The sequence below is a fragment of the Oryx dammah genome, unplaced genomic scaffold (assembly GCF_014754425.2).
Source record: "Oryx dammah isolate SB20612 unplaced genomic scaffold, SCBI_Odam_1.1 HiC_scaffold_14, whole genome shotgun sequence".
Classification (NCBI taxonomy): domain Eukaryota; kingdom Metazoa; phylum Chordata; class Mammalia; order Artiodactyla; family Bovidae; genus Oryx; species Oryx dammah.
Window position 1 is genome coordinate 42886948 of NW_024070198.1, and position 24672 is coordinate 42911619.

At 56.2% G+C, this 24672-nt stretch overlaps 1 protein-coding gene across 1 annotated transcript in view; it reads right to left on the minus strand.

Moving 5' to 3' along the window:
* FAM53B (family with sequence similarity 53 member B) overlaps nucleotides 1-24672 on the minus strand; it is a 114640-nt gene that overhangs the window by 45743 nt on the left and 44225 nt on the right. Inside the window, exon 4 of the mRNA XM_040254781.1 lies at nucleotides 9433-10211. Within this exon, the coding sequence (XP_040110715.1) occupies nucleotides 9433-10211 (779 nt within the window). The remainder of the gene's footprint in view (nucleotides 1-9432; nucleotides 10212-24672) is intronic.

Below are 24672 nucleotides of genomic sequence, written 5' to 3' on the forward strand. Positions count from 1 at the left end.
CCCCTGGACCTCATCCTGAGTGCCAGGTGCCCAGCAGTTCCCCAGGGAAGCATCTCTGAGTGCAGACGAGGGTGGTGCGGAGTGAAGAAGAGAACGGGTCAGGCCCCTAGCTCCCCTGGCCGAGGACGCCAGATGGTACCGAGGGCAAAGGGCTTGCCCGGGTCTGCACGGTCCGGCCACGGCCGGGCCCTAGGATGACGAGCCCCTCTGCCCTGCACCAAAGGTCAGCTCCAGGCCCTCTCCCATTCTGCACTCTGCACCGGGGCTGGGGCTCTGCCATCTGTGCCTCCCCGCCAGAGGCTGTGCCCACCGACGGGCTGGGGGAGCCCCCGAGGCTGGAGGAGGCGCATCACTTTGCCTGCTTCCTGCAGCTGCCTCTGCTCCTCACCCCTCGGGAGAGTCTGGTCCATACACAGCACTTGCTTCCAATTTGTAGCTTTTCCAACATTCACGGAGCCCACTTCACGGCCCTCCCTGGCCTCAGCCCTGGTGGGCCTGCGGACCCCACACTGCCGAGCCACACCCTCCCAAGGGCAACCCCTCCCGCTGTGGCCCTCACCGTGGGAGCATCTCCCTTTCTCGGTCTTCAGGAACCTGCCTAACCATCATCCACACTGAACTCTCCAACCCACGGGGTGGTTTCCGCCCCCTGCAGAGGGTCCCAGCTAATCCAGGCAGCCTGGCACATTCCCCAGGCACAGGGCTCTGGAAAGGAAACAGCTGCAGCATTCCCCACCCCCCACCCCCACCAGAGCCACCACCCAGTCAACGGAGATTAAACGTAGGACAGGCCCCTGCACTGTTTCAGGGAAGGGGGCTGGGCCTGGTGGCCTTCAGTGACATATGACGATGTGAGCTCACTGCTGCTGCTCACAGATGAAGCTCGTGGTGATTCGTTATATTTTGGAACCAACTATTCCTTTTGTTTTCCAAGGCAGGGGAAAAAAAAAAAGCCACCCTTCTCCCTCCCCAGCAGGAATTATCCAAGAGTTCTACTATGCCTAACTTTCAAAGGAGGCATTGTTAATCTTCTCGCCATAAATAGGCAATTAACACCCACTCCCAAGTCCAGGCAAAACCCAGTTCCTGCCGGCTCTGGGACACAGCGCAGGACTGGCCCTCTTGCGTGGCATTCGCTTTCTGAAGTTCTCAACGGGGGCCTGAGGCTGCAAGAAGAAGGCAGGAACTCAGGACAGCTGATTCCACAGAAATGTTTGAGGGAGTCTAGGTCGATGCCATGCTTGAGGACAACTGAGGACTGTGTTACCAAAGGGCCTAACTTCATATGACCCGAGTCCGCACGTAAGCCAGCAGCCTGTACAGGATGAAGGCACGGGCAGGCAGCAGGCACGTCGGCTGGTAATTAATCACGTCCGTCTCAGGGACACGGCTCCCTGCTTCCCGGTCTCTGGGCCTCCCAGGGGCTGACCCACCAGCTCACCGAGGGCGTGGAGCGCCTTCCCGGGGGTTGTGACCCCGACATCCCCGATGAGGCAGGAATAGGACAGGAACGCTGGAATGCTTCGGGGTTTCTGTCAAGCGGCCCCTTCCCCTGCATCCTTCCCGGCTGCGCGGGGCTCCCCAGGCTGTGTTGGTAGGTTCTCATTTTCCAGGGATGCCGCCCCAGGCAACGTAAACAGACCCAACCCGGCACCCCTGAGATGTGACCCAGCAGGACGAGCCTGCTGGGCTGCGGGCAAGACCTCCTGTGGCCTTGAGTCGCCCAGCCGAGTCCAGGAGAGAAGACCCAGATTCAAGTGGACAAGAGCAGGGACGCTTCAGCAAAGGAGATGGAGGCTGGAGGCAGGGGTGACAGGAAGGGTAGGAACAGAGCTTCTGGGGATGGCAGAGGGAGCCTGATGCACAAAGGGTCGGGGGCAGGATGGCTCCAAGGACACGTGTGGAAACAAAGCGAATCACGGGGACCAGCTACCCGTCACTGGTACTGAGGGAAGATCCCAGAGAAATACAGGCAAAGCGAGGGCTCTAGGCGGGATAACATGAAGGCCTTACCGCCAGCCAACTCTGAACGCAGCAGCTTAAGGAACGTTATCGTTGGGGATTAGGGTGATGGATGCTCGGCCCTGAGAGTGAGGTCTGTGACCACGGTGACTTGGACGCTAATGCAAGATCGATCCCCTGGCTGGGCCTACTGGCCGTACCTCTGGGATGTTTGCGCCCCTTACAAGGAGGTGTATGTCCACGCTGGTCCATACTAGTGTGCCTGCCAACAGCCGGTCCCACCCCCAAGTCCACGCTGCTGGAGGGGGGCTGTTACTCCCCTGCTTAAAACTCTCTAAGCCCCCCCCCCCCCGCCACTGCACTCAGAATAAAAGACAAGCGTCTTCAGAGGGCCTGCCAAGAAGGTCCCCCGTGCTCAGGGCCCCTGCCGCCTGGTCCTGCTCTGGGCATACTGGGCTCCTCCCCGTCCCCTCCTGACTCCAACCTTTGCACACGCACTTCTGCTAGTAGCCCCTGTGTGCACACTGGCAGGGCCGCCTCACGGCTTATGGCCCTGCTCATGTGATTCCAAGGCACTGAGAGAACACGCCAGAAGCCTGGCCCTTTTAAACGCCCCAGAGATGGCCCAGTGCGTGCAATAACCTGGACAGGGTGCTGACGCCACGCCGCGCCAGGCTCCTGGTCATTCACTTTGACACAGGGCTCGGGCCACTGAGCAGAGACCGCCGTACGTAGGAGCCTCCCTGGGAAATGCCTGGCACCACGTGTGAGACGTTTTCTAGACGTTTCTCACCAAGCGGGATGGGAAGATGTCCTCGGATGTGCTTTCCACCTGCCCACAGGCTCTGGCCTCCTGAGGGCGGGGCGGCCACCTCTGCACCTGGCACCAGAGCGGGGCGCAGCGAGGCGAGGGCACCCCAAGCTCATCTGGCTCATCTGGGCCCCTGGCTTATGCAGCGGGCTCCCCCCAACTCCTGCAAACCCCCCAGAGCTTTGTCACCTCAAATACCCTTCGGCTCAGCGAGGCTCTTGATTGAAGCATGGAAAATCACCAAGTGGCATTAGAAGCTGTCTCCCTGGCATGTCCCCAGTTGAACTCCTTCTATTTTTCTTTTTCCCGGGAGATCAAAGCTATTGTGTCAACACTCGGCCCTGATCCGAGTGACCTTAAGCAGATTGCTTATGCAACCTGGTGGCTGTGCCTGAGGACACAGGAGGGATCCAGGGGGTTTCCTCAAATTCTGAGAACCCCTTTTGGGGTTTTTTAGAGAGAAAAGAAGGACTGCGGTGTTTTGGAGAGGAAAGAAGGACTAGAGAGAGCTGAAACTGGTCGCCCGCCCTGGCTTCACCCTGTTCCAGGCCGCGGGGTCACAGCACCCCTGCGCCAGGGGTGGCGAGCCCGGCTCTCATCTGGAGCCAGGAGGCAGGCTGCGAGGAGCGGCTCCGCTGTTACAGCATCGCCCTGGCTGGACCCACACCACCAGAGTCCCGTCCAAACCCGTGGGAAACGGAACGGTCATTCCCACGCTTTCCAGACACCAAAACGGAGGCTTACAGAGGTGACCCGCCCAAGAGCACCAAGAGCTCAAACAAGGGAAGGAATGGGGAGCCAAGCCCCCCCGACCCCAGAGCTCATCGCTTCACCTCCATGGCTTCTGCGTCCCTGGAGTGTGAGCCACCGGGGAAGGGCGCCTGGGGGTGGATTGAGCCACAGGAAGAGCCCCGAAGCCAGCTTTCCCAGCCTCCTCCAGGGAGCCACGTGGCTTTGGGCAACTCACCAACTCTCCTGACTCTCAAGCGAGGGGTGGACAAGGGCAGAGGTGGTGTATCAACTAGCAACGGCTGTGAAGACCGCTGCAGGGGAGATTCTAGACGGCCTGTGAGTTCAACCGGAGGGACTGCCTGCCTGGCCGGCAATGCCTGTCCTGGGCACAGCAGGAGCTGCCACCCTGGGCATCCGTCATTCTGACAACCCGGGTCTCAAGGGCCCTCTTCCTCTGCTCAGGCCCAGCCTGTTCCCTCATCAGAAGCAACCATTCCTATGAATCCACAGTGGGTTTTGGCTTGGCTTTTTAAAAAAAAATTTGGCCATACCACGCGGCTGGCAGGATCTTAGCTCCCTGACCAGGGATTGAACCTGGGCCACGGCAGAGAAAGCACCAAGTCCTAACCATCGGACTGCCAGGGAATTCCCAGGCCTTTCCTCTTATTTAGGATTTATTTCATCTCAGTTGGAACTCCAGGGCTTCCCATGACTGTTCCTCTAAGATCTTCGCACCCATCCGCATTCTGCATTGTAGAGGGCGACCCACCTCTGAATTCCTCTGCCTGCCGTCTGCAGGGTTCCCCAGGCTGTCAGAAGGGTGCTGAGGGTGCAACGTGGCAGGAAGCTGGAGCCGAGGAGGTGGCTGCCCCTGGCAGAGGGGGACAGAGGGCCATAAAGGCCTGGGCGACCCGGCCTGGGCCCAGGGACCCTGCCAAGAGAAAGCCCAGCTGGCCTGCAGCTGCCAGGCAGCCCGAGCAAGAAGGCAGTGCAGGAGGTGGGGTGAGGGCCACCCCTCGGGAAAGGCGGTACCACCGCACACAGAAGAGGGGCAGGGGGCCAGCCAGGAGCCACCTCGCCCAGGGACCCTGCTGGCAGAGCGGCATGAGCTATTGATGAGCCTCTGAGATGACCCTTCTGGAGACTTCCCGCATCAAGCCCTCCCCCATCAGAGCCCATGCAGCCCTGGCCGACCCGCCCTCCTGTACCCGTCTGCAGGCCCCGGCTCTCAGCATAGCTTCCAACTCAGGCTTCTTTCTTACCCCCAAACTGCCCCCTGGCCAGCTTTCACAGGCCCCTCCAACATCTGCTAACACAACAGTTGCTGCCTGTTCAGCGGCCTGTGCTTAGAGGTGCAGGCCCACAGCGTGTGGGCCGCTGCGATCAATCAAACCTCTGTTCCAACCCTCGGACCCCTCCTTGCAAGCATCTCCCTTCTGTCGGAGGCACTGTGGGAAATACAACTTGTTGCTCTTTCAAGATGACCGGCTTGAACTTAAAAAACACGGCAGGGCCTGTGACACCCACCCAGGGCACGGCGTTTGGCGGCTCATTTTTAACTGTCGCTTTTAAATGGCAACCCCGCTCCCGGATTCTTGCCTGGAGAATCCCATGGGCAGAGGAGCCTGGCACGCCACGGTCCATGGGGTCACAGAGAGTCGGACACGACTGAGCACACTCACATACCTGATCCAGGTCGGAGTGGCCACGTGCAGCCCAGGGCTTGCTGGGAGTCAACCAAGCTGGGCGGTCAGACTAGGTTTCAAAAAAAGCAGGAGCTAATAATCCTGTCAGTGAAAGTCCCGCTAATAAACAACTCACATGTTCAGGCTGGGCCCTGCCCTCCTTGGCACACGCTGCCATTTTGCAAAAGGGAGGCTGAGGCTTCATATAAAACACCAGGTGGCAGGGGCCCGAGGAAAGCGGCTTGGGGAGGTCGAGGAAAGGGTCAGATCTGGCACGGCCACCTCCGAGCCTCTTGCTCTGTGGACGGAGCGGCTGCAGTTGCACTTCCAGGGAGAGAGGGCCTTTCGGGGCCAGGTCCTTACGTCATCCGCCCCCTAGGGCCTCCTCCCCACAGTCACCCTCCCCCACTTGAGACCAGCTCCCCCGCCCGAGAGCAGGGCATGCAGGTTTTAAGCAGCAGAGACAAGTGGATATGTATGGCTGAGTCACCTTGCCGTGCGCAGGAGACCAACACAACGCTGTTAATCGGCAAGACTCCAATGCAAAATAAAAAGTTAAAAAAATTATATTCAGAATTAAAAAAAAAAAAGAAGCAGCAAAGACAATCTGAAAGCAACTGCTAACCACCCCGCCCCCACCCCCACCCCACCACTGTGGGAGCCGAGCCACCATTGCCGCCAGCTGGACCACTGTGCCCACACCCTGGCTGGGTGGGCAGGGGTGCCCGGCGGGCTCCCGCAGTCCCCTCCATCCTGGTTCCCCGGGTGACAGACATGAGACAAGGATGCTCGCGCCGACCCGCCTCCTCGGGCAGGTGGCGATTCGGATTCTGCCCCATCTCACAACCCCCGGCCCTCCTCGCAGAGCCCACTGCAAGCAGAACGCAGCTGCAGGCCCGGCCTCCTTCCCATTTCCAGAAGCCAAGGATGAGGCAAGAAGAGGAATCGACAAGAAGTGAGTGGCCAGGACAGAAGAGGTGGTACGGGGGCGGTGCTGAAGACAGAAGGAAAGAGATGGACGAATGAAGAGGGGAGTCTGCAGAACATCGCCCTCGGGGCCGGTTTCTGCCCCTGGAGATGCCCAGAGCGAGCCCTGGGACCCCCACCAGAGCACCCCCAGAGCACGGGTGATGTACGTGTAGACAGAGTCACACACGTGTGTCAACAAATAATCAGACACACACAGATCTTTATACGCAGACCTCCATACATAAGCTACACATACATATACACGGACACAGGCACAAGGACACATCTACTCGACGCACGTACACATGTGCACACACGTGATTTCCTGTTCCTCCCAGCAGTCCTACGTTGATGGTGGCGGTCGGCACAGTGTTTATCTGCTGTACAGAGATGTGAAGCTCTTTTCCCGGGGCCACCAGCCTTCTGCCCCATCTCTGAGGCTGTCTGATTTATCAATGTCCCCTGCCCAGCCAAGTGAGGACCTCAAGGGGAACATCGCACTCCAGAAGGGGTGCCCAGGCCCAAGATCACACCTACCCTCACACCCCAGGCTTCCAGCTGAGAGCCTGCCCCTCAGAGCGGGGCCCACCCACAGTTCCCTGGCTCCTTGTGGGCATGAGGCAGGCCCGGACCTCAGAGCATTTGGTCTCTCCGCCCACCTGCCTCTCTCGGGGTCTCTCCCTGGTCCTTTTTCCACCAACAATCTGGAGAGGCTCCAGGGTGCCCCTGGGGGCTTACACACGGATCCCAGGGAAGGTCTCAGCCCCGGTCAGCACCACTGGGTTGGGGGTGGGCCACGGCTTCTCAGAGCTGCCCGTCATCCCAGAGGTCCAACCAAAGCACATTCGCTTTGCACCTACAGACCGAGTCTCTCAAGCACCTGGGCCCAGAGCCCACGCACACAGGGGCTCCTGGAGGACGAAGCTCACCTGGACCCCCTCCCGTCAGGTAGACAAACGTACAAACCAAGATCCAAAGACCCACGAGAGGGTCTGAGGTCCAGCAGAGGGAATGAGAGCAGGACATGAGGAGTAGGGCTGACCCTTGGCACAGGACACCGGCCCCGGTGGCTACTGATGCGGGGAGCCCACAGGGAGGACAGGGTCTGGGGGCAGAAAGTCCCACACCAGCGACACCGGCTCACAGGGTATCAGGCACAGGGGTCCTACATGCTCTAGGCTGCATTCAAGGCTCTTCAGATGCACAGACGTGGCCCTGGGCCTGGATTTTTGAGGTTCCCGGAGGAGTAAGGCCCACTTTCCAGGGCCATGAAATATCCAGCGCGGGAGTTGAAGCAGGCGCCACTCCACGGAAAGAGGGCCGGCCGGGTCCAGAGGCTCAGTGGGGGCGCAGCTGGGGCCCATCCATCTCCAGGCCTCTGGCTGCAGCCCTTAGGCCCACGTGCCTCCCAGGGGCTCCTTCTCTGCTTTCCCTGGACTCTGCCCTCCCCAGGCCTTGGCTGGGGAAAGACAGGCAGACAGAGGGCAGCCTCCTCAGGATCTCGGAGGCCTGTCTGGAGCCGATGAAGCAATCTATACATCTGGGCACGGCCCCACCAATGTATTTTTAAATGGTTTCTACCCAAGTGAGGGCAGGAAATGTCTCCGACGATGCCCGTGGTGTTATTCCAACTTGTGGCCAGTAAAATATAATAACACGTGTACATTATTTTTATTACCTATCTAGCTTATTAGCTAATAAAATAAGCTCAGCATTAAAAATTTAACTGAAGCCATTTTATCGCACCCAGAACTTGTGGCTCTGGATTTTCTTCAGAAGATTTTCTTTGCCCAAATCTGTCACCTTTCCAGCATTTTTACCTATTTACATTTCTCCAGGAAGGAAAATTCCACTTGCCTGTCCAACCTGAATGAGTGTGTTAGATCGCTGACCAGCTCGGGCTCACCTGGAGTGGCGACGGGGAAGAAAGGAAAGCGGCAATGGGAGGGCTGGGGGCGGGGGTCCCGCTGGGTCCTCCCTTTGGGTCCTCCCCAGGCAACCCTCATGGGCACAGAGAAAGGCAGGCACCACCCACTGGTCCAGAGCCAGGGCTTGGGCTCTCGGACAAAGGTGGCCAGGAAGAGTGGACCTGGGGGCCAGGCGGGGGCTCTGGACCACAGACACCTGCCTCTCTTCTTTTTGGGGGTGGGGATCTGTAGGTTGGGACGGAGGACTAAGGGAGAGAGGAGGAAATGCCATCAACAGAAGCTGTATTTTTCATTCTCAGCTGAAAGGAGGCCTGACGAAAAGGCAGCACTGGCCACTGAAGGAAGGCAGTGAGGCCTGCCTGGAAAGGAGTAGACACGTCAAGCCTGCCTGTTTGGACGTGGCCACATGCTCACAAGCAAGGCCAACCTCTTACCACCAAGCTGGTCTCCGTTCCCTCAAGCCCAGCCTCGACTGAAGCTCAGATAATAAGACTAGAAAAGATGGCCCTGAGCACCCGAGGAGCCCCTGGACCCAGAACCCACCGTTCGCATCTGTCCTCGAGGGGCCAGCCCTGCTCCTGGGGCTCTGACCCTCAGAACTCCCCAATGAGAACCAACGCAGGCAGTTCTCCGGCTTGGTGACCGTTCTGATGATGGTGCATTAACTCCAAGCTCAGCTCACTCAAACCAACACCCGAGACCAAGCACGAGGGAGGGCAGCCAGGGCCCTGAGACACAGAGGATGACGCGCGAGTGGCAGGACGCGTGGCCAGACGTGCACCTCCAGGGACAGCGAGGATGAGCGCCGTTTCTTGCTGGACGCACACTTTTGGCAGCTCAATCACAAGAGTGCGTGCCTTAGCCCCCTACCCAGCCCGTTCTCTCGTCCTCTGAAACCGTCACGCACTGCCGTGACCTCGGGATCAGCATGATCTGAGTAATGCTGAACCCCGCCTGTGTGAGCGGTTCCTACGGCAGCTGTGGGGACGGGGGCTCCTGGGAAAGGCCCCTGAGAAGGGCCCCCGAGAAGGGGACCCCCAGCGTCTGTGAGGCTGCGCCTGCCTCTTCCTGGCTCTCTATTCCTCACAGTCAGCACTGCTAGCACCGGGAAAGAGCGCTTCTGCTTTGAAATGGCAATGGCTTTACGGGGGCGGCGAGGGGGGCTTGATTTCATTTTTCACCGTTATCAGATTTTAAGAACGAGGGAATGAACCAGCGTCCCGGGCCTCTTCGACGTGGGCACCCTGCCCTTGCCCAGGCTAGACTGGGAGCTGGGGAGGCTCAGAGACGCCCCTGCTGGCTTCTGCAGTGCCTCCTCGGGGCGGGGCAAGGAGGGGGCTCTTACCTGTGCCATCTTGGCAAGATCCAGGGAGGGCCTCTGCTCCTGTGCCTCCTCGGGGCGCCGCCGCTTGATGCCCACCTTCTTGTCGTTAAGGACGCAGGGCTGGGAGCGGCTGCGGGCCAGCCCACCCGAGCGCCTGGCCGGCTCCGGCGTTGAGGCAGGGGTGCTGCTGGCAGAGGGTGGGCAGTACTCTGCAAAGGAGAACTGCTCGTGCGAGCAGGACAGGGAGCGCAGCAGGTCCAGCCGGCCGCCGCCCACGGGGCTTGCCGCAGGGCCCCAGAGGTCGCCCGCCTGTCCACAGGTGGCCGGACCCGGCGCCCCCGGGCCGGGCAGGCCGCCAGGCCGGGGGTAGAGTCCCACCGGGTCGTAGGGCGAGGAGAGTGCGTTGGCGCGGGACGGGAGGCTGAAGCTGGAGCTCCGCTGCATGGTGCTGAACCCGTTGGAGCAGCGCTGCACGCTGCCCCCACTGTAGCAACGTCTCTTCTCCACCGGCGTCCAGACTTTGGACCCCAAGGGCCTCCACGACGTCCGGCAGCTGGCCATCTCGTCCGAGAAGGATAGCGACCGGCACTGGCGCTTGCTGGGGGGCGCGGACGGGTGCCCGCTGTGGTCGCTGAGGCTGAGGTCTTTGATCAGGTTGGTGACCGCACAGGCGGTGGCCGCCTCCCGGTGCCACAGGGCGCCGTCCTGGCACTTGTCCGGCAGGCACTCCCAGATGCTGGCGCTCGGCTGGTCGATCTGAAGGGGGCACTTCCTGTCCAGGTCTCGCCATCTGTCATTTTCTGGTTCGGAAATGACAAAAAAAGAGAGAAATGGGGTTTTGAGAAGGGCCTTCGCGCCGGTCCTCTCTCACCTCACCAAGAACCCGTTTTAAACAGGAGGTTAGAGACAGAAAGGCCCTTAAAAAAGCCATCCAGTCTGGCCTCGCTTTACAGATGAGAAACTGAGGCTCAGAGGGATGGACGTGAGTCCCGAGGTGCTGAGTCAGACGCAGGGCAGCCCCACGACTCCTGACACGGTTTTCTTTCCAACATACTGCACGGCCTCCCGCGCTAAGTCACTTCAGTCACGTCCGACTCTTTGCCACCCCATGGACCTGTAGCCCACCAGGCTCCTCTGTCCCTGGGATTCTCCAGGCTCAAGAATACGGGGGACCACTGCCACACCCTCCTCCAGGGGGTCTTCCCGATCCAGGGATGGAACCCACGTCTCCTACGGCTCCTGCATTGCAGGCGGATTCTACACCCCTGAGCCACCAGGGAAGCCCCAGCCTCCCAGGACAGTCTGAAGCGCTACTGTTCACCCCAAAGGCCTCTCATCCTCTAGAAGCAAAACCGACTTGCCCGGCCTCTGCCCTGGCCGGCAGCAGAGCAGGGATAACGCGTCTGCTACGGCCATCTCAGGGCTCTCTGCTCTGGAGCTGGGACTCGACGGCCTGGGGGAAGACCGCGACCAAAGGTGAGTCTGTCGGGACCCTCAGAGTGGCTGGTGGCTGGAGGTGCTGCCAGGTTAGCTGACCTGAGTTCCCTCTTTAAAATGAAGGCAGACAATAGAAAAGGGATATTATACTGATTTACATCCCCTCCACCAAAATGCTCCACAGCCAACTACAACAACAGCTGCCAATCACTGAGTACTTTGCTTGTGTTCACTTGTTAAAATCTAGGACAAGGTTGCTAAAGTCCAGAGAATCAAGTTTTGGGCTGCAAAGAGACCTAAGTGTACAATTTAAACCTACATATTGGGGTCTCTCTTTGAACTCACAGACAAACAAGCCAACCCTGCAAGGAACTATGTGTTATTTTTCTGCTATGGAATCAGGCCCTGTGCTGAGAATCTGAGGAGCTCAAAGACAAATCTGACATAGTTAATAATACAAAAACAGAGTTAAGAAATACGCTGTGCTGCTGGGAATCACCATGTTAGCATGTTTCTGGTTTTCTCTAATCTCCACATCTTCATAAACTCTGCAAATGTGAATATAGAGAAAAGTATGGTTTGAGTCAGTCAGTCGGTAGAAGTAAAACCTGAAATGACAGTCAGCAGGTATTTCATGCGCGCTGGTTCTCAGCACCACAGTCAACTACTGTGCAACCCCCGTGGGTGGTGGGTGTAACCTGCGGTGTGCCCTGCATGGCTACCATCGCTGCCCAGATGGGGAAACCCAGGCTTGGGGAGGTGGGGTAGTGGCCCCGAAGCCAGAGCTAACAGGTGAAGAGATGCAAGCTCAGGCCGGCCCGACCCAAAGCCCTCTCCTCTCTTCACTACACAGTGGCACTGAGGTAGCCGCAGGGGAATCCCACCTCAGCCCTGCCCTTAAGGAGTCTACCAGTCATGCAAGATCGGCCATCGCTCAGAAACCTGTGACATCACCTACGGGAGTGCAGCAAGGACTGGAGGACCATCTCCTCTACCAGGGGCCACTCCTCAAAGGGCCCAAGAGACACACCAGAGGCAGGGACTGAGCTCATGGTGAATGTCACGGCCAGCAGCTACTTGTTGGGGGAGCGTCACAAGCCAGAGGAAAAGCCAGAGGGGTTCAACGTGTGCTCTTTCCTTGAGGGCCCCTTACGCAGCCATGGGACTCGGAGCTTGAGGGGCTGGGACCCAGGACAGGGGACATACATAAGTTGTCCAGAGGCTGTTCCCACGTGTCGGGGGGAGCCATGGTCCTTAGAAGCTGGAGATGCAGAAGAGAGACCTGCCTCGCCAGGCCAGCCAGGAACAAAGCAGGACTGATGCTAACTGTCCAATTCCTCTCACCTCTGAAATCTGCCGGGACCCTGGTGCATGGCTAGTCTCGATACGTGTTTCTTTAAACCAACGTGACAGAGCATTACCAAAACTAACCTTTTTGCAAATAGCATTTACTTTGATCCAAATGGGCTTCCCAGGTGGTGCTAGTGGTAACCCGCATGCCCATGCAGGAGACGTAAAGAGAAGTAGGTTCGATCCCTGGGTCAGAAAGATCCCACAGAGAAGGAAATGGTAACTCACTCCAGTATTCTTCCCTGGAAAATTCCCTGGACAAAGGAGCCTGGAGGGCTGTAGTCCACAGGGTCACAAAGAATTGGACACAACTGAAGCAACTTAGATGCATGCATTGTTCAAAAGAGGTCTTCATTATACACTATTCCTCAAGTAGTCACCATTCTTTCAAAAGAGGTTCAATTTGACATTTATCAGCAGTTGAAAGTTCAGTAAACTAAAATAGTAAAATTTAAAAAAAATAGTAAAACTAATAGTAAAATTAAAAAAAAAAAATACAAGCTAACATTGACTGAGTCACAACCATCTCTGATTGAGAAGAAAACTTATCCTCCAAAAACAGTGGAGATTTATGTATGATGATGTTCAAATCCTGAAAGATGATGCTGTGAAAGTGCTGCACTCAACATGCCAGCAAATTTGGAAAACTCAGCAGTGGCCACAGGACTGGAAAAGGTCAGTTTTCATTCCAATTCCAAAGAAAGGCAATGCCCAAAAATGCTCAAACTACCGCACAATTGCACTCATCTCACGTGCTAGTAAAGTAATGCTCAAAATTCTCTAAGCCAGGCTTCAGCAATACGTGAACCGTGAACTCCGTGATGTTCAAGCTCGTTTTAGAAAAGGCAGAGGAACCAGAGATCAAACATCCGCTTGCCAACATCCGCTGGATCATGGAAAAAGCAAGAGAGTTCCAGAAAACATCTATTTCTGCTTTATTGACTATGCCAAAGCCTTTGACTGTATGGGTCACAATAAACTGTGGAAAATTCTGAAAGAGATGGGAATACCAGACCACCTGACCTGCCTCTTGAGAAATCTGTATGCAGGTCAGGAAGCAACAGTTAGAACTGGACATGGAACAACAGACTGGTTCCAAATAGGAAAAGGAGTGCATCAAGGCTGTATATCGTCACCCTGCTTATTTAACTTATATGCAGAGTACATCACGAGAAAAGCTGGACTGGAAGAAACACAAGCTGGAATCAAAATTGCCGGAAGAAATATCAATAACCTCAGATATGCAGATGACACCACCCTTATGGCAGAAAGTGAAGAGGAACTAAAAAGCCTCTTGATGAAAGTGAAAGAGGAGAGCGAAAAAGTTGGCTTAAAGCTCAACATTCAGAAAACGAAGATCATGGCATCCGGTCCCATCACTTCGTGGGAAATAGATGGGGAAACACTGGAAACAGTGCCAGACTTTATTTTGGGGGGCTCCAAAATCACTGCAGATGGTGACTGCAGCCCTGAAATTAAAAGACGCTTACTCCTTGGAAGAAAAGTTATGACCAACCTAGATAGTATATTCAAAAGCAGAGACAGTACTTTGCCAACTAAGGTCCATCTAGTCAAGGCTATGGTTTTTCCTGTGGTCATGTATGGATGTGAGAGTTGGACTATGAAGAAGGCTGAGCGCAGAAGAATTGATGCTTTTGAACTGTGGTGTTGGAGAAGGCTCTTGAGAGTCCCTTGGACTGCAAGGAGATCCAACCAGTCCATTCTGAAGGAGATCAACCCTGGGATATCCTTGGAAGGAATGATGCTAAAGTTGAAACTCCAGTACTTTGGCCACCTCATGTGAAGAGTTGACTCATTGGAAAAGACTCTGATGTTGGGAGGGATTGGGGGCAGGAGGAGAAGGGGACAACAGAGGATGAGATGGCTGGATGGCATCACGGACTCGATGGACATGAGTCTGAGTGAACTCCGGGAGATGCTGATGAATAGGGAGGCCTGGCGTGCTGCGATTCATGGGGTCGCAAAGAGTCGGACACGACTGAGCGACTGAACTGAACTGAACTGATATTCTTCAAAATGACATGCTGCTGCTGCTGCTGCTGCTAAGTTGCATCAGCCATGTCCGACTGTGTGACCCCACAGATGGCAGCCCACCAGGCTCCCCCGTCCCTGGGATTCTCCAAGCAAGAATACTAGAGTGGGTTGCCATTTCCTCCTCCAATGCATGAAAATAAAAAGTGAAAGTGAAGTCGCTCAGTCATGTTTGACTCTTAGCGACCCCAGGCTCCTCCGTCCATGGGATTTTCCAGGCAAGAGTACTGGAGTGGGGTGCCATTGCCTTCTCCGCAAAATGACATGAGTGATAGCAAAATGATAAACACAACTAAAAAGGTCCTATGGAGGAGAGGGGTGGTTAAAGAAATCATCAAAGAATAACATGGAACATGAAAAAAGCGGTTTCAAAGAATATTAATGATGTGGGGAAATGTTAATGATGTAATACTAGACATAAAGAAAGAGGACACAAAACCACAGAGATAGCGTGACTCCTCTTTAGTAAAACATATATGTTATATGGGAAGATAAAAAGGAAAACAAGCCAACATGTTCACAGTCAACTGGCAGAGAGCTAGTTGATTTTTCTCCTTTTCGTTTCTTGGGGTTTCTATGTTTTCGGTAAGAACAAATACGTGGAGGGCTGGGGCCTAGGACCCCCATCCTCCTCTGGGTTCACTCCTTCAGTCTTCAGGAAGTCCTTGCCAAACAATGCTTGCCATGGACTTCTCTTTTGGGACAAGGCCCTGAGGTGCCCAGTGGGCCAGTGGCCCGCTAAGCAAGGAACCAAGGAGCCGACCAAGGGCGGTGAAGGCTCCAAGACGGCGCCACCATGGCCCCGATTTGAGGAGCTGAGAGCCCACAAGAGACGGTCTCTCTCACAGGCCCTGGGAGACCCGGGAAGTCAAGGAGAGGGATTCTGTCCTCAGAAGAGACCACTTTCTGCTCCCTTTTTACCTCACCGCCCTGGAACTTTCCCATCTCTGGGAAACCATGAGAAAAGGGGATGGCAGAGGAGCCAGTTAGGGATGGACATTCTCTCTCTCTCTCTCACTCAGTGGGGCCCTTTGCTCTGCAGTGGCCACCTGTGATCTCGCTGCTTCCTGACTGGACCCCTCGGGGCTCCCTAGTCCAGTCCAATCTCCTCGCTCTCTCTGCAGAGAACTTTCTGAGGCCCCCACGTGTCCACAGTCCGTTCCTTGCTGCAGTTTCCCGCGGCAAACACTCTAGCCTGGCGTCCAGGCTCCGTCTGCGCGTGGTCTCCCCAGGAGGCCCATGCTGCAGACGCTAAACCTCCCGTCATGGCACAAGTCAGACAGGAATCAGGGACACCAAGGCATTCCCTGAAAATCCTTGAAACAGCTCTCGAGGGCTCCTGGTTTCACGTCCACAGCCCTGAAGAGCCCATAAAACTACAGCTTAATAGAGCAACTGCAGGAATGAGCGCAACTAATATCTACGTACAGAGGGGTGTGCACACAATTTTGTGGTTGTTGCTGTTTTGTTATTTATTTTTGGTGGTGCTGGGTCTTCACTGTGGTGGGCGGGCTCAGCAATCGTGGCACATGGGGCTCAGCTGCCCCGTGGCACGTGGGATCTTAGTTCCCCAACCAGGGACCAAACCCATGTCCCCTGCATTGGAAGGCGGGTTCTTAACCGCTGGACCACCAGGGAAGTCCCCCGTGTGATCTGTTTTGAGGTTAACTCTCAAATCCCCAGTGGGAACTGGGGTTGGGTGGCTAACTCGAAAGCCTTCCTACCCCCCTACAGGAACTACTCCTGTTTTAAAGAGGAAGCCTCTCAGTTCAGTTCAGTTCAGTCGCTCAGTCGTGTCCGACTCTTTGCGACCCCATGAATCGCAGCACGCCAGGCCTCCCTGTCCATCACCAACTCCTGGAGTTCACTCAGACTTATGTCCATTGAGTCCGTGATGCCATCCAGCCATCTCATCCTCTGTCGTCCCCTTCTCCTCCTGCCCCCAATCCCCCTCAGCATCAGAGTCTTTTCCAATGAGTCAACTCTTCGCATGAGGTGGCCAAAGTACTAGAGCTTCAGCTTTAGCATCATTCCTTCCAAAGAAATCCCAGGGCTGATCTTCAGAATGGACTGGTTGGATCTCTCTGCAGTCCAAGGGACTCTCAAGAGTCTTCTCCAACACCACAGTTCAAAAGCATCAATTCTTCAGCGCTCAGCCTTCTTCACAGTCCAACTCACATCCATACATGACCACAGGAAAAACCATAGCCTTGACTAGACGGACCTTAGTCGGCAAAGTAATGTCTCTGCTTGTTAATATGCTATCTACAGGACCTTAACACGTAAAATGTCTCTTGTAGGGAGGATTCACAGAATCCATTCTCAACTCAGTGCACTGGTTAAATGCGGGTGCAACATGACCACTGTGGATCTGCAGCTCCTCCTCCAAGGAGGAGGAGACCCGGGATGTTATTCTCCTGCCTGTATCCTCCCACCAGCCTCTTACTCCCCATGGAAGAGCCAACTCAAACATCACCTCCTCTGCAGATCCACCCCTTCCCACACAAGCCTATGGGCACCCGCAGCGCCTTGCGTAGACTTTCAGTCACGTGTCTCGCAGTAACTGAACCTTCATTATCTGTTTACGTGTCTGTTTCGTCTGCTGACCTACAAGTTCCAGAGGGCGGTCACGGCCTGACGTTCCCGCACCCAGCACAGGGCTTGGCACACAGCAGACCTCAGCCGGTGCAGGGTGGAGGGAGAGAACGGTGATACAGAGCAGATAAAGGCTACCCAGCACACCATGGGTGTTCACTTGGTCTCGCATATCTCTTGCCCTTGGCACAGGTAACCAACCGTCCCTTGGCCAAACAGGTCCGACCAGGGCTGTACCATGAATTCCCCAACCCACTGGGGCCAGGGATGGTCGTGTATGGAACTGACTGGGACACTGGCTGGCCCAGCAGCGGCCATGGCACTTTGAAAACACAAAACCCTGCCCGATTCTGAGCTCTTGCTACTGCGTGTCAACACCAGCCAGGTGGCTACTTGTTCTGTCTGCAGAGCAGATAATATTTTAATTGTTTCTATCTTTATCACTTCAAGAAGTACAACATAAAGAAAAGTAAAAACAATCGAGGCTATGTTTAGCCCGTGTGTTTTCCCCCTTTGCTCAGGGAACAGAAGGCGAGTTGCTGGGTCAGGTCACCAAACAAAAGAAACAGGAATAGAAGCTAATTTTTAATGGCAAACCGCCCTGAGCGCTGGGCACGCTGTCACGTTGTACAGAAGGCCTCAGTAAGGCTCCAAGGGGAAGACGCCGGACGCCCCCGCCCCTCCATTCAACACCGTCTCTGCACAAATAACCGTAACTCTTTCAACAGCGACGATGGCCGTGGCCACGGGGAGTCCGCTGAGCTGGAGGACTTGGTGTGGTGGGAAGGCTGTGGACCTGGGTTCGAGCCCCAGCTCTGCAAGTGACTTCACCTCTCTGAGTCTCGGCTTCTTCATCTACAGAATGAGGAGACTGACTGTAACCTCTGCACAGAGCCACCCTGAGAACTGAACCACCACCTCGCACAGGGCCTGTGAGGATAAGACGGGCTCACGAGACAGCAGCGTGACCGTGACGACAAGACTGGAGGCGACTCAGGTGGTTGAGCCCCAGCCCTCCCGCTTGGGGTGTGTCTGGAATGGGGACTTGGGTGCTCTCAAAGAGGGGTTTCGGGAGCACCAGAGGGGTATCTGCTGGGGATGTTAAAATGCAGATTCCTAGGCCCAGTCCCTGCCATGATACACAGAATCTCTAGGGGCAGGAACCTGCCTTTTAATAGACTCCTCGGGTTATTCTCTTGTGAAGTGGTTGAGAACCACTGTTCGAGACTGCAGGCTGCACAGGGGCCTGGGTGTCTCTCAGACACGTCCATGGAGGCCCAGTCAGACCATCCAGCCACACCAGGAAGCTTCTGCAAGGTGGACCATGCTGGTCTCTAGAAGCCTGTGTTCAGAACATCACTGAACGCTGGCTTTGTTTGGGGCAACGACAGAAAGCAGAATTATGGAGAAGGATGACTTTGCCCTTAGAGTACGTTGAGGTCCCGTTTTCATAGGACGGGGGTGGGGTCCCCGAGTTGCACAGCGTGTTCTGGATAGAGAGCCAGTGGGAAAGGCCTGAGAGGCCGACCGTTCACATGACGGGACTAGTGGGAGGCCCCCCACCCCCACAAGACGCACCGTGGCCTGCGGCTTCTCAGGGAAGGTCCGAGCACCAAGCCCCCAGCGGACACGGTACGGGCCCAGGACAGTGCCCCCGGCTGCTTAAGTTCTCGGTGGCCCCGTGACTTGTAACCCTCAGGGGCAGCTCAGGTTTCTCCATCTCCCCGCTGGGCCAGTCTTCACAAGTTTGAGGTTTATACACGGGAGTGGGTGTGTGTGCAGGATACACACGCCCAGGGCTTTTTCTACAGAGGGTGAGAGCCAACCACGCAAACACACAAATCACACAAGCCATCTAGCTCCCTCACAGACGGACTTGACCAGATGACCCCCAAGGGATCTCCCCAAGCTGAGGGTCCCCAACTGAGCCTGAAGTTTCTGGGAGGCACAGAAGAAGTTGATGCCCGCACCTGGGGGACAGGAACTCAGATTCTCCCCCCTCCCGGCAACGCACACACACACTCACAGGCTTTGGTCTCCAGATCCCTTAACTAGGGAGGGCAGAGGCTGCTGGGTGCACGGATCTCCAAGCTCAGAGGAAGAAAACACCCAGAGGAACACAAATAGCATGTGACCTCAAATGTTCTTGTTTCCATTTCTGCCCTTAAACTTGGAGGGAAATTCCCAGGGCGCCCAGATTCTTAGTGGACTACAAGCCTTCTTATTATGTTCACAAGACAGCCTTGGATATCTTCATGCCGTGTTTGGAGGCCGCTCTATGGTGACATAACCACAACAGAATGTGGTTTCTAGAAGAGGTTAGACACCTGAAGCACAGACCGAAGATACGGAAGGTTCTTGCAGCCGCTCGGGCCAAGCGCGCTGGCCTCAGTCGGATTGGGGCTGGCTGACTCATTCTCGGATTTCACACCTGTCTGATTGTGCTGACACCAGCCTCCCTTCCCCTGCCCTGGGGGCTGGGGCTGTGTTAACTTGGCCTCCGGGCTGCAAGGACTCTCTGCCTGATCTAGGGCAGGAGAGAAGCTCATCAACCCTTTCAGTGGGAAACTCAGTGTCTTTTCTGGAGCCCGCTTTATTACATCAGTCTTATGAAAAGAGCACAGGTGGAATCACACACACATAGAGGACGATGGCATGAGCTAGCCCACAGCGGCACCGTGTGCTTTCAAATGAACTCAGGAGCCCCTGGCCTACGGGAGCACCTCTTTCCCTGAGTCACCAGGATGGAGACTCAACACAGAGCTGGGCCAGGAAGAAAAGGCTCCTGGGCTTTGCCTGCACAAGCCTCAGCCTCTGGCGATGCCCGCCTTCACCCACAATAAATCAGAGAATGTCCATGCATCTTAGGTTCAGGGACAACACAGGATGCCCAACACCTCAGCCCACGGCCGGAGAACAAGGGGCCAGGATGGCTGGAGACAAAGCTCCCCTGACCCCACCCAGGGAAGGCGGGCTGGAAGGGCACTGGGGAGACGTCTGACAGGCTGGTGGGTACAGGGGGTTCTTGGGGTCCTGCCGTCACCAGCCAGGTGAGGGTGGCCTGTGGCAGCGGCCACTGCTTGTAGGGGGCTCTTTCTCTTATAGAAAGAGGCCCAGTGGGGATCCCCAGGCAGTGAAGGGGTATAAACCCCTCCAGACTGGGCACTGGTAGCGTGGGCTGGTCTCCCATCTGTAGGCAGAAGCATGGGCTGGGGCCCTGTGACAGCCCTTCCTGCCTTGAATGGACCTCCTGCTGCGCCCCAACCTCCAGAAATCTGTAGGGAAAAGCTGGTATTCACATGGCGGGACGTCCCCTGGGCGATCCAGTGGTTGAGACTCTTGTGCTTCCCCTGCAGGGGTCATAGAGCTCCATTCCTGCTCAGGGAACCAAGATCCCACACATGCCGCACAGCGTGGGCCAAAGATGAAACAAAGAGAAAAAGATGAGGGCCACGAAAACTCCGAAGCAACAGAGCGGTCCGTTCCATCCATCACCTTCGGATTCCCACCCTGGCTGCATGTTTGCACAGGGCATGGGCCATGGGCAGCAGCCAGGGACTCAATTGCAAACCCACGTGTGCAGCAAAGCTGGGCACCGTGACACAGAGCAGGAAACTGGCCACTGCAAGAGCTTTTCAGGAAACTGTCAATATAGCCGCATTAATTGTTAATTAGCTAACCACCCCCCCCCACCCTCAGTGGGATCTTTGCTGAAGTTGAGGGAAAGCCTCAGTGCATAACCCAAGCACAGCTCTCATCCCGCAGGGCAGCAGACTGCTCCCCCACGTGACGGCTGGGGAGACCAACTCCAGGACAGGATGGCCTCGCGTCTTGCCTAGGGACACGCCACTCGCCAATTCAGCAGTCTGCAGTCCTGAGGCCGTGCTCCGGCGGCGGGGCCAGGCTACGTCCTAACAACTGTCTCTCCACGTGGAAGTGGCCTGGAGAGGCACCACACGGGTTGGGGTGGGGGGTGCCCACGGCCAGTCTGGCAGCTACTGTTCTCCGCCCTCTGGCACCTCTGGGGCTCCCTCGCCCGTGCCCACCACGTCAGGCCAGCCTGGGTGAGAAGGCAGCCAGGGAGGCTCCCTTTTCAACCATCAATGGGCATCAGGTGCCAACTACACTTTGTACCTACGTCCCATCCTGTACCTTGTATCAGAAACGTTGTCTGAAACCAGTAGGTGGTGAAAGGAAAGACTGAAAGCACGCCGCATGGACAAACCTTACACCGTTTTAGAGATGGGCAAACCCCACCAGTGACTACAGTCAATAAGAGTAGTCCTTAAAAGCTAAGTTCTAAAAAATCAGTCCTAGGCACTCTTTATGGACTTTTGTACTAGCCTATGTGGGCTAATAATCAGCTCTTATAGGAGGCCCTGGGTCCAAGAATGATGTGCAGTGTGGCTATCTCGGAGAGACTGAAAAAGCGGCAGAGACCAGAAATTCTGGCTTCGTTATCACTGCGGCTCATTTCATTTCAGTCTTGTGTTCGTTTGCTCTTGGAAACCTGAAACGCTTAACCTCCGAATGCTGGCTTTTTCCCCCGCTTGCTGCAATCACAGCCCACTTTCAGCAACAAATGGCGGGAAGGTGAAAAGACCAAAAGCTACCCGATCTCAAAGTGCAGTCTCTTCCTCCTGCATGGCTCAGCACAGCCGATTGGGGTACTCTGTAGAAACTAATACGGGGGTGCCCCCAGGAGCAAGCCTTCTGTGTACAGAGAAGACTTTAACAGCGAGTAATTAAACTTGGAAAGTAAGGGCTTATAATTAAAATGCTGACAAACCTGAACCACAGTGGTACAAGGAGGGCTGCTATAATATTTTTACAATTCCTTTTTATACATAATGTATGATCCTTCTGCTCAAGTTTCCTCTATGTTCTTTGCCTGTGAGATAATTTACATTAATAAATAATTTATTACCATAACTCCTAAAGTAATTATGGGTTTCCACCCAATTTTTTTTTTTTTCTTTTTTAAGCATCTGAATTGTTTTGTTCCCCATCCATGGACTTGTATTTACACGCCTTCTCCTAGTGGCCTTTCGGAAGTAACCGGGGCTGCACATGCTTGCTCACGTTGTTTGATTTCCTAGTCTCCAGCTCATCCGATGGCTGAGGAGAGAGCAGTGGGCAGAGTCCAGAGTCCTTGCAACATGGAACTCGTTCAATGGGGTGCAAGGAGCCGAGCCCAGGGTGGTGAATGGAGGCCCCTCTCATCTGCTTGTCCTGTTTCACCAAAAGAGATTTGACCCATCCACACATGACCCTGGGTCAGCGTGAAGAAGCATCTCCCAGGCCCAACAGTGGAGGAGCCACAGGGGAGGGAGCCACAGGCCGAGGATTCCCTGGCGACTGCCCCACCCCAGCCCGGCTCGGGGAGGTCTTCTCGGATGCAGCCAGGCCCCCGCGTGCACCCACGAGCAATCACAGCCACGAACGGGGCTGGCTCGCCTGTCGGGCCAGCTGACTGGTGGGCGGGCCACATCCCTGAAGCTGCCACCTGACCAAGGTTTCCTGTGTCAGGAACACAATTCCCTGGGCAGACACGGCTCTCCCCAGAGAAGCTGTTTGCAGAGGCAGTTCTGGTTCAGCCCAGGAGGCGTGCTGAGGATGGTCTGGGAGGTGAGGAGAGAAACCCAGAGGCACGCCATCACCTCTGCTATAGAAGGAGCCCTATGGTGCCCAGGCTAGCCAGGCACTCAGCCCTGGCAGGGCAGGCCAGCCGTGGCCTGGTCCCCTCCGCCCTGCTTCTCCCGTCCACAGTCACGCTGCTCTTGTCTCCCCACCCCCACGCTGGAAAAGGACAAAACTACTTCTTTGTATCAAGCTCCCAAACTTGAAGTGGGGGACGAGACCTGCGGGGAGGGCCCTGCAATCCAGCTCAGGATAACTAAGCATGAAGTATTTAAAAGCCAAAACGCAGTTGTGAGCGCTGATGATATTAGTAACACATTTTATCTCCATGCCAGCAAGGGCAGCTTCTCCAGAGGAAGCCAACGGGCCCTTCCCACCAAACACACTTGCCTGGGTTTTCTTATGAACACTCACGAAACCCTCCAGCTCATCCCGGTGTCCAGCGAGGACCCCTGCATGGGGGCTTGAGAGGGAAATGCCCTGAGTCCCAGGTCCACGCTGAGCCCAGCTCTCACGGGAGAATTCCACTAATCAGGGGCAGAACCGGAGTCTTCTGTCTCGGGAGACAGGCAGGGGGTTTGGTGATTATAATGCTGTGAGGCTTCATCTTTGGTGAGGGCCGCGCCCCGCTCCCCCCACCTACCGCCCCTGGGGGTCTTTGCTACGAAAACCAGACACGGAGAGATAAAGTCTCGCGGCTGCTGCTCGTGCGTGTCACAGGGCGCGGCCACGCAGTGAGTCCCGGGCTGAAGCCTCCACAAGCACACAGCCTGGGGAGGGCCTCGGACCCCTGACACCCACCGGAGCAAGTGCGGGGAAGGGACGGAGGTGGAGTGCGAGCCGGCGCCTCCTTAAATCCCACGGACCCCACGAGGTGCAGGATGCAGAGGGAGGCCCAGGAGGACAGCGCCGAGGGGCCCCTTCACACGGATCCAGGGGAAATCCACGCTCCCTGGCCTTGCTCCTCCACTAGACAGAAGCCCCCTCGAGGGCAGGGGCTGACTCGCTGGCACGGAGCAGGGACTCAATAAACACCAACCAGAATAAGGCACCCTGAACCGAACTAGCGCCGACTTTTCTAAAAGCCCTGGTAGCACACGCTGTCAGGTGGGTCAGGATCTCCCGAATCAAGGAAGGGCTTAGGACAACAGAAAGATGAAGAGATGGGAGAGAGAGAGAGAAGTCACAGAAGGGGCGGGGGGTGGGGGTGTGACTGCATGGACCCCATGGTCCTTCACTGCCTGGAAGGGCCCTGGCACCAGCTGGCAGAGCAGGAGGGCACAGACCTCGTGGAGGCGAAGAGCCCACGGACCAGGGAGCCCTTCCTGAGGGGCTGCCCTGCGCACCAGAGCCTCGAGGGGCAGCAGCCCAGTCGTTCTGTAGCCCCGGGGCCCCCAGGCAGAAGGCAGACTGCTGGGTTCGGCAGGCTCAGACGGACTCTGCTGGAACTCTGGGAAGAGACCTCCCCTGCTCGCCTCTGCTTTGCTCCCCGGGCCTGAGCACCTTCCCCACAAGGGTGACTCGCACCTGCACCACCCCCCACCCAACGCCCACAAAGGAAACCAAGGTAGTCCCGGGGGTGTGGAGGCCTCTCACAGGAGCAGGACTCTCAATCTAAGCTCAGCCTTCTTCTCCACCTGTCACGTACGGTGCTCACGCTGCGCCAAGCTCCTTCCAAGAATCTCGGAGACCTCATAGCAAGGTAGGTGTTGTCCCAACACCCATTTCACAGATAAGGAAACTGAGGCTTGGAAAAGGTAAACAGTTCACAGTGACTGTGTGAGGGCCATCACCACCATCATGAACCCTCGAGAACGCTAACTTATTGCGATGCACTTACAGCAAAGGCCAAGGAAGCCTGACGGTTAAGGTCTTGAAATAAAGACCAAGGGTTCCACCGTCTGGGTCACCAGTCCAGCCCAATTCTGAGCTCCCTGGGGCGGGGCAGCAGAGGGGTGGGTATGCCCAGGAGCCCCGCTCACTTCCTTTCCTGGACACGACAGAGGAAGACGGCCCAGCTACAGCCCAACTGTGGGTCTGGCCCAGGAAGAGGGTGAGGAGGCGGGCTTCTGGGCCATGAGGATGGGGTGCGGAGGGTTTGCTGAGAGCCGTTAACCACAACCAAGGTGTGCAGCCAAGCCTCCGGTGGGGACAGGCCTCAGAAGTGTGTCACACGGGTAAACCAAG